General features: G+C 51.5%; 1 protein-coding gene across 1 annotated transcript in view; it reads left to right on the plus strand.

Moving 5' to 3' along the window:
* Positions 1-636: 636 nt before the first annotated feature.
* Positions 637-9,943, plus strand: part of LOC119368627 — an 11,801-nt gene continuing 2,494 nt past the window's right edge. Inside the window, exon 1 of the mRNA XM_037633833.1 lies at positions 637-746. Coding sequence (XP_037489730.1) covers positions 640-746 — 107 coding nt within the window. The 5' untranslated portion in view covers positions 637-639. The remainder of the gene's footprint in view (positions 747-9,943) is intronic.

Below are 9,943 nucleotides of genomic sequence, written 5' to 3' on the forward strand. Positions count from 1 at the left end.
GAGATGCGGGAGTGGCGGCGGCGGCACGCAGATGGTTGGCAGGCGAGTGTGTCGGAAGCGGGAAGGAGGTGAGAGCGAGACGCAATGGGTATGAGTGTGTACGGCATATCGACCGAAGATGGTGGCAGAGCCAGGCGATGGTGTTCGTCACCTTACTCCAACGGAGGCCTAGGACGGCGCGATCCGCTAAACCCATCACCGACCATGAACCGGAGGAGGGCCGGGGCGTGGTAGCAGGCGACTGCTGCTGGTAGTGGAGAGCCGGAGACCAAGTCTCGGCATGCGCACGACGAGCTCCCACGAGGGCTGGCGGGGAGCGGCCGCGCTAGGATGGTGATGGCGGCGGCGGCGGCTTCTCGAGGTCGCGTAGGGAGAGTGCCCCTTGAACGAGGGGATCGAAAGCGAGGATGGGGGCTCGTGGGGATCGTGGCCAAGGAGCGGGTGCATGGTGAGGCTCGCGTGGAGAAAAGGGAGTGGGATCGATCGTGGGAAAAAAGGATCAGTTTCACGTACCTGCGAAGAAGGAGGTCAAACCATCACGACATTCGATCCTCCTTTAATAGTAGAGACTAAACATGATTTACAAGAATGTAAAACAACACATTATATTTCCAATGCAATCATTTTTCAGATAATGATATGGAGTCAGTCATTGGTCGCATATCTCCGTCGGTCCGTACAAGTCTATGGGATGGTGTGATCAAACTTCAGAAAATCACGGTGTTTGTGCTCGCCTTTTTTAGAAGGTAAATAAGTACCATGATTATGCTTTCAAATAATATTTTTACGTCATTCTCACCATTGATTTAGTATGATGTCTCATTGTTCTGTCTTTAGACAAGTAACATTATTCTGTCTTTAGACAAGCAACATATTTTCTTTCAATAACAGACAACCTTATACATGTAAAAATGATTGTTGTTTTTCCACTTACCAAATTGGTGTTTTGCTAAAACATCTTTCAATTTATTACAATAATAGCTTAAATAACATGGAGCACGGAGCAAAAAAAATGTCATTGAACTATTAACCACAATAGTAGCTTCTAAATTGATGTGGCTTCCTTCTATTAGTGTCTTAGGTATGAGTGAAAAAATATATTCAGTGTTAAAAGACAACAGATAAATGAGAGCAAAAAGGAGTATTATTAAATTTGATGCACGCCTTATATACTGAAATGACATTGAAGAAACAATATGCCCTTTAATCATATATATGCAGAGAGAGGCATGCAGCCATTCAGTAAATGTTTGAATTATAAGCATGAACTTGTATGTTGTGCCATCTGTTCTACCAATTGGTCCACAATGAATTCACTACTGCTGGGAGCATGTGTCATCTGAATGGCTTTGTTTCTTTGTTCCCAGAGAGAATTCATAACTCATAAATTGACCGCCATTGACACCACCTACAAAAGAGTGGCTCAACATTCTTTATCAATCCCTCCCTCTTTTCGATATCCTCTAGCGACAGAACAAACACCGTGAGACACAACTTAATCAACTATCATATATGCAGAGTAAAACACACCGCCTCATGCTTACTCAAGAACATGCATGGTGGACCAAGAGTCGAAAGTGAAGTTTTAATAGAATTTTAAAATCGCCGATGACAGATCAAAAGCAGATTGTGAAATTTAAACATTATCAATGAACTCCATCAGTCAACCTCGTCGTTGTTCCTATCCACCTTGACCTCCGCCGCAAGAGGCTTGTGCCACCGGCGCGATGGCGGCTGGTAACCTCCTCCTCCTTGACTTGACGCAGGCACCGGGAGTGAGCAGGGCAAGACAACGGCGCCCCAAATGTGCAACCGTGTGAGCCCGTCGTCGACGTGCTCGCTGTGCACCCCTGCCACGAGGTGAGGCTTGCGCGCTCCCCAGTCTCCCGTCATATTCCCTTCCCCTCAATCGAGCTCATCTCCTTCATCTCGTGCCCATGCCCCCATCGCGACGGGATTGCCGATTCCTCCTGCATAGAGCCTCCTCTGCACCGCCGACAGCGTCCTGGCTAGGTAGCACACGCGATAGTGTGTGCCTGGGTACTGACCTTCCCGCAACACATTCGACGAAGTCTTGCCCTACAACGGTGGCGATGAGCGTCTGCTTGGATCTGGATACTGCAGATGTCGCGGCGGCTGCCATGTGCAATGGAGAAGGCGCTGGCTTGCATCAGTGGCTCATGTCATCAAGCAGGTGCCTCAATCAATCCGTCCGCAAGGAAGCTGATCCGGCTGCTTAGCTCACAAGCGCCTCAATCGATCGGTCGATCCAGCCAGCTGCTTAGGTAGCTATATTTGTACGCGGGTGTTACCTTGGCCTCGTGCTCTGTATGAAGCTACCTCGGCCTCTCGTGATCCATATGAAGCGTCCTGTGGGATTGACCTCCTCGTCCGGTGGCTCCATCAGTTCCTCCTCTGCCTCCATGGGATCCGCTCCCTCGTGAGCCAATATTTAGAGGGGAGGGGGTGGGTAGAAGGCAACGATGGATGTAGAGTTCTCCGAGTCTAGGTCCTGACTTTTTTGGGGCCAATCCAGGTACTTAGGTGGGGATGGGGTAGGCCGAAGAAGGCCCAATGCAGCGATGGCGCGACATACCAAAATGAACGGACAGAGAACCAAGAAAGGATCCTCCCTTTTATATCATTTAATTTTATTATTCAATTTAATTAATTAATTATATTATACCCTCATCTAACTTATGTTTAATATAGAAATGATCAATCTCCACATGCTTCGTTCTATCATGCTGGACTGGGTTGTTGGCTATGTTGATAGCTGATTTATTATTGCACCACACCTTCACAGGGCCCTTTTTAAGTACTTTTCAGTTCTGACAGGAGATTGTTTTAGCCTTAACAGGAGATTTCTTTTCAGTTCTGACAGGAGATTGCTTGGTCACAACATCTTAGTAAGGCCTACTGTCATGGCCATGTACTCTGCTTCAGTTGTCGGTCTCGACACAATGGATTGCTTCTTTCTCCATGACACAAGGTTCCCTCCAACAAAAACACAATATCAAGAAGTTGATCTTCTATTATCAAGGCAATTAGCCCAATCAGCATCACAATACCCCTCTACATTCAAGTGTCCATTGCCTTTGAACCATAGGCCTCTTCCAGGACTCCATTTTAGATAGCGCAATTCTATGTGCTGCCTCTAAATGCCCACTTCTTGGGTCATGCATGTAGCGGCTCACCACTCACAGCATAGGACATGTCAGGTCTGGTGTGGCACAAATAGATGAGTCGGCCGACAAGCCGCTGGTAGCTCTCTCGACCGGATCTCCTGACTGTGCACATAGCTGATGGTTTTGCTCAATCGGAGTTGACGCAGCTCGGCACCCAACATACTCGTCTCAGTGAGCAGATCCAATACATATTTTCTTAGAGCGAGAACTATTCCTTTAGCAGAGCTTGCAATCTCAGTTCCCAAAAAATACTTGAGTTGACCTAGATCCTTAATCTCGAATTCTTTTCTCAACATCACCTTCAGCCGACTTATCTCTACATTATCGTCTCCAGTGATAACAATACCATCCACATTAACTGCAAGGATGATAATATGACTCTCTGAATGCCTATAGGAGTATAGGACACAATATGATCCCCATGACACTGTTTATAAGAGCATCTCCAGCCGTTGAGCCCCCTAGGAGGCATTTTTTTCGCCGCCTGGGGGGCTGCCGGCGATAATTTTAGCCTGGGTCTCAAAAACTTTCCACTCGTTGTCCCCCTCACCCCCTCGTCTGTCTCTCCTCTGCTCGGCCATGGAGGTGGAGGCGGCATGGCCCTGCTCCTCTCCCTTCTCTCCACCCAACCTCGCCGCCGTCCATTCACCCCATCTCCTTCTCCCTCGCCACCTGCTTCTGCTCCTCCTTCTCGCCATTCGCCATTCAGCCTCGGCCCGCTCCATGCCGGCAAGCGGCGGCTGCGTGAGATGGAGCCCCATCTTCTTCGACCCGTTGATGGCACGCCGCTGCACCGGAAGGACCGGAGGGCGCGGGGGACGGAGAGGCTGCCGGCGAGCGGAGCCAGGGGACGCGGAGGCCCGGCCACGCAGAGGCGGGCGCGAGCTCCGCCCCGGTCACGCAGGCGGGCGGGCGCGGGCGGGCGAGCTCCGCCACGCACAGGAGGACGGGCACGAGCCGCCCCGGCCACGAGCTTCGCCCCAGTCACAGGCTTCTCGGCGGCCTCCTGGCCTGGCCGCCAACGCCCTGGCGATGTAGCGAGAGGAGAGACCAGAGCCCGATGGCACCTCATCGTTCCTTTTTGTACTGCTCCGCTTGTAGAGCTGCCCGACCTCGACCCGGCCGCTCGTGGTCGCCGAGTCCAAGAACGCGTGGCCGCACTTGGGGAGCAGCCGGCGGCGCCGCCCAGTGTCCGGCTCCGGCCTCGCGCGGCCACGACCTTCGCCCCGGCCACAAGCTTCTCGGCGGCCTCCTGGCCTGGCCGCCGCGCGCCCCCCGCCTCACCGCTGGGCCAACGGCTGGAGATGTACGCGAGCAGGGCCATGGACGAGCTCCTCGCCTCCCTGCGTGCTCCGGCGCCCTCCCTGCGAGCTCACGCGGCCGCCGTGACGCCTGTAGGAATAAGCCACGGCGGGGCTGAGAGTGTGCGCGTGTGTGTGTATGCGCAGGTCACGTCAGGCCCGTGGTGGCCTCGGGTGCGTGTGGTGCGAGTTAGTTAGCTGGTTGTTAGCATTGACCGGTGGAGATGGCCGCGTCGTGCGCATAGTGTGCATGACCGGGCTGATGGATTGCATGCAGGGTAATTAGCTAGGCGGCGTGCGTACGTGTGCAAAAGGAAACATGGGCGCTGCGTTGTTGTGCCACTACAAAGCCATGGCCACGAGTGTGTTTGTACTGAGTGGAGCACCATGTAGACATTGCAAAGAGAAAAAAGATTCGGGCGTTCGTGCGCCCGTGGCGGCGTTCGTGCGCCGGCCCGAAATTTCTTGTGTCTTGTGTCTTTTTCTACCTCTAGCCGAGAGTGAGGAGAGGGAGAGGTAGCTAGAGGGCTGCGGTTCCAACAATTGGTATCAGAGCTTGGTGTCTTGGGCGTGCTTGCCGTACCGGAGGCATGGCAGCGATGGCGGCGCTCGCCGGCGGCTGCGCGATGGAGCTCCGGGCCGTGTGTCGGCCTATGGAGGTGGGCGGCGCTGTGACTGCCATGGCGCGTGGCAGAGGCGACGGACGGTGACGTCGTACGTGTGGCGACCGCGGAGGCCGCTGAGGCGCTGCGTGGTGGCGCGGCGGCGCAGCACGGCATGGCGGCATGGAGGCCGCGGCGGTGCAGGACAATAAGACGCGGCGGCGAGCTGGGCGCGACCGGTGCGTGTTATGGGTGCGCACCGGACGCGTCGGGCGCGCCGGGACCGCGGGCGTGGACCGTGTCGAGGCGCTGGACCTGGTTGCGCAGATCGCGCACGTGCGCGCCGGGAGCGCGGGCCGGGAGCGCGGGGACGTGGGGAGTGCGCGCGAAGGGCACGACGGTAGTGGAGACGAGGAGATCGCGAGGGACCTGCGTGGTGGCGCAGAGGTCGCGACGGCTCGGCGCGACAACCGTGGAAGGTGCGTGGCACGGAGACGCTGCGGAGGTGTACATGGCGGCGAGACGACGACGACGAGTCAGGGCCCCTGTCGGCAGGCCGTGCGGTGAAGCCATGGCTTAGGGGGTGAAATATAGGAATAAGCCACGGCGGGGCTGAGAGTGTGCGCGTGTGTGTGTATGCGCAGGTCACGTCAGGCCGGTGGTGGCCTCGGGTGCGTGTGGTGCGAGTTAGTTAGCTGGTTGTTAGCATTGACCGGTGGAGATGGCCGCGTCGTGCGCATAGCGCGCGCGTAGTGTGCATGACCGGGCTGATGGATTGCATGCAGGGTAATTAGCTAGGCGGCGTGCGTACGTGTGCAAAAGGAAACGTGGGCGCTGCGTTGTTGTGCCACTACAAAGCCATGGCCACGAGTGTGTTTGTACTGAGTGGAGCACCATGTAGACATTGCAAAGAGAAAAAAGATTCGGCCGTTCGTGCGCCCGTGGCGGCGTTCGTGCGCCGGCCCGGAATTTCTTGTGTCTTGTGTCTTCTTCTACCTCTAGCCGAGAGTGAGGAGAGGGAGAGGTAGCTAGGGTTGCCGGCATGGCAACAACAACGCCCGTGCCCGCCGTGACTCTGGCGCCCGACCGCCGTGACGCCCACGCTCGCCCGTGCCCCAGCTCCGGCGCCCTGCTCGCCGCGCCCATCCCGTCCCGTGCGCCCCTGCTTGCCTCGGTGGGTGGGGGATGGGGGAGTGTGCTTGTGCGGCCGAGCACGTGGGTGGGCTGAGAAAAGAGAGGGAGAGAGAGAGGAGAGAGGGAGTTGAGACACTGACAATGGACCTTTGCATGCAAATAATATTGCCGGCGTCCCCAGCAGCCCCCCGGGGGGCTGGGTTTCGCCTGCGCGCGCCGGCCGTAATTTTCCTCGAATCCGGCAAAAACTGGGGTCTTGGGGTCACGAGTGGGAGGAATTTTAATCGCCGATGGTGAAAAAGTGCCTTGGGGAGGCTTCTTGGGGGGACGGCTGAAGATGCTCTAACCCATACTGCATATGGCTCGTCGGAATCTATCAAACCACTCGGTGATTGCTTGAGACCATACAGACTTCTTCAATTGGCACACCTTGTCCGTGGTGCTTGGACTACCAAAGCTAGGTAGAATCTCCATATAAACTTCTTCCTGAAGATCTTCATGTAACAATGCATTCTTGACATCCAACTGATGCAATGGCCAACCAGAGCTAACCACAAGAAATAAGAGTTCTTATTGTAGTCATCTTTGCAGCGGGTGCAAAGGTTTCATCATAGCCAATCCCATAAGTTTGACCTTAGCCCCTTGCCACTAGTCTTACCTTGTACCGTTCTACTTTCCCTTCCAGGGTTTGCTTCACGGTATACACCCACTAGCAAGTAACTTCCTGCTGGAAGAGAAACAAGATACCATGTCTTGTTCTTCTAAAGAGCTTTCATTACCTCCATCATGGCCTCATACCACTTTGGATCCTGTATTTCCTTGGGATCACAACAGATTGTAATGAAGCAATGAAAGCTCTATACCCTGGCGACAGTGAGTCATATGCCACATAGCTTGCAACATCATGCTCAAAATTGCACCTTCCAGGAGGCTTTCCTGCTTTAGCTTGTGGTTCTTTCCCGCTTTAGCTGGTTCTTTCCTGCTTTAGCTTGTGGTTCTTTCCTTGATGCAATAGGCAAATTCAATGAATCATCACCTATGATACAGGGCTCACTCTTAGATGAGTCCACTTCGATAGGCATTGAAATCTGCTGTTTAAACTGGCATCAACCAAGGAGCTTATAGACACCAAACTAATAGGAAATGATGGAACGCATAAGACCGAAGACAATGTGATACACGAAGTGTATTTCACAGTGTCGATCCGTTTGATAGAACGATAAGTTCCATCAACGACTTGAATAATCTTTTTATGCATAGGTGGATGTGGAGCATATGATTCAAACTCACTCCACCTTCCTGTGACATGTGCTAATGCTCCAAGAGTCTAGTATCCAGTTGGAATAAGAAGTTTTATTTGAGGTACCTTTGCCAATATGAGCAAGATTAACAAGATTTCCTAGAACTGTTGTTTTTCCACTTTGGTTTGGAATTTCTGCAGTCCTCTTTCACTGTCTCAATTTCTCTAACTCTTCCACTGAGGGTTTAAGCATCTTACTTGATCCTTTTGCACTCAAAGTTAGATTGCCATTTTTTCCTCAAACAAATGAGTGGATTTTTCATGTAGCTTCTTAATTCTTTGATTCCCCACCCCCCACCCCCATTGTTCAATGTCACCGGAAAACACCAAGAGCCTCTTCTCTTCTGCTCTATTGGATCTTCTCTTGCACTTTACTTGAGCAACAACAGTTAAAAAGTAGGTTCAGTGCAGCTAGCACACCAATGCCATGAATCCACCACGCTGCTCCCTCTCACAAACACCAACCACACCTCCTACTAGAAGTTCTCCTTTGCCTTCTTTCAGCAACCAGCGGAAAAAACAGCTCCTTCTCTCCACTAACAGATTTCGGCAACACACCTCTTCTCTGCTTCTTGCTACAGTACTCACTGCACCAGCACCGCTACCTCCAGGTGATAGTAGCCGTAAGGCTTCACCCAGCTCTCCTTTCACCAGCACCGACCAGCACTGCAGGCCTGCAGATCCTTCTACTTGCACGCGCTGCTGGCAGCCGTCTTGGCTGAAGCTTTCGATTTCGAGCAGCCACACCTCTGCCTCCTGTTGCTGCCCCCATCACCCACGACCTGCAGTACCTGCACGAGCCACAAGAAAGGGCCCCAGTTCCAGATTGCACACCACAAGCTTCAATGCCGACCTGTTGCGTTGCCCCACTCTCCTGGCCGCAGGCACCTCTTCTCTCCGCTCTAGTCCACCACCAGCAGCGCTTCTCTTCCCCTTGCTCCAGACCAGTTCCTCTCTGCTACAGGCCATGGCTCTGTTGCAGCTTCTCCCGTGCGATTTCCCCCTCACTCCAGGAAGCTCCACTAGCACCAGAACCTTCCTCACCCACAGCTACGAGTACCACCTTTCCTCTCGCCTTCGGCGATGGCTTCAGCCGTAACCTGGGTCTGATACCATGTTGTCTGTTGGGGAAAAATCTGGAACACTCTCTTGCTCTTTAGCTACAGCCTACAAGTATGAGTAGATATACACAAGGGTGGGCCTTTGGGCCAAACCCATACACACACTCCACACATACACTCAGCCCAATATATATCCTTAGTTCCTTACTAGGATGTTGATTGGTAGAAGTTTGCATCGTGCTTCTAAGTTATGTAACTGTTTTACTACTCAATCCAGTCAAATCTCCATTTCCTTACGTAATAGGTGTTCAAGCCTTCAACTGTAGGACATGAGATGGTTTTGGTCCTTTAGGCATCACTTTCATAGTAGTACAGGGACAAAACATACATTTTCTATTGGTACTAATGGGGCATATTGTCAAAAAAGAATTTGATAGCGAGAGGCCACTGAGGTCAAAACAAGTCAAACTCGAACAAAACGAGCCTTTTGTCATATTATTATATGAATTATAGAAGGTAGTTGTAACATGTTAATTATTTTGGGGTTGAAACATTTCGTTGTTGCAACATCTCCAATTCATATGATTCTATTTTTTGTATGTAACACGAGTTTGCACTAGTGTCTTCCCTACTATTTTCCACTTAAAAATGATACAAGGAATAATTGAGCAGGAAAAATAAAATAGACTTGAACAAAAGTCCACATATACATACGGAAATATACACTATCTGATGACCAGTACCAAAAATCTTAAATATGAAGCCTTCAACTGTAGGACGTGAGATGGTTTTGCTCTAATACGTATCATTAGCAAAGTATTCTTTGAACATCCTAAACCATTCATGAATGTTAGGTGTGTCACCATCAAATATGATCATGTTATTGTGATTCCAGTAGCTCCAGCATACAAGAATAACCATCTCAAAGAAGCATTTGTCTTGGCTCCCCTGTTTACTTTCTTCTGACATATCCAATCATGATCCTTAACCCACCCCTATGTCCTGGATATGGAAGCCATACTGTGAATGTAAACATAGGCTCTTTTCTGACTCCTGCTTTGACATGCTCTATAACAGAGATTTTCTGGGGAAGGACTGCAATACTCTTATTTTTTGGATGTGACTTGGCCAAATTTTTTGGTGGAGTGGAATTTGGACATGCAACTCATGGATATGTCAGAAGAAAGTAAACTTTGTTGCTGGAAAAAAAAGATCCTTGCCCACAGTGAGTTTCCAGGAGCTATCATCATCAAAGTAGCTCAATTGATCATGAATAATGACAAGGTTGTTGCATTGGGAGGATGGCATAGAAGACAGGGGAGGGTGAAACATGTCATATATAGATTCTTAGGTTAAG

Source organism: Triticum dicoccoides, chromosome 2B, assembly GCF_002162155.2.
Source record: "Triticum dicoccoides isolate Atlit2015 ecotype Zavitan chromosome 2B, WEW_v2.0, whole genome shotgun sequence".
NCBI classification, from domain to species: Eukaryota; Viridiplantae; Streptophyta; class Magnoliopsida; order Poales; family Poaceae; genus Triticum; species Triticum dicoccoides.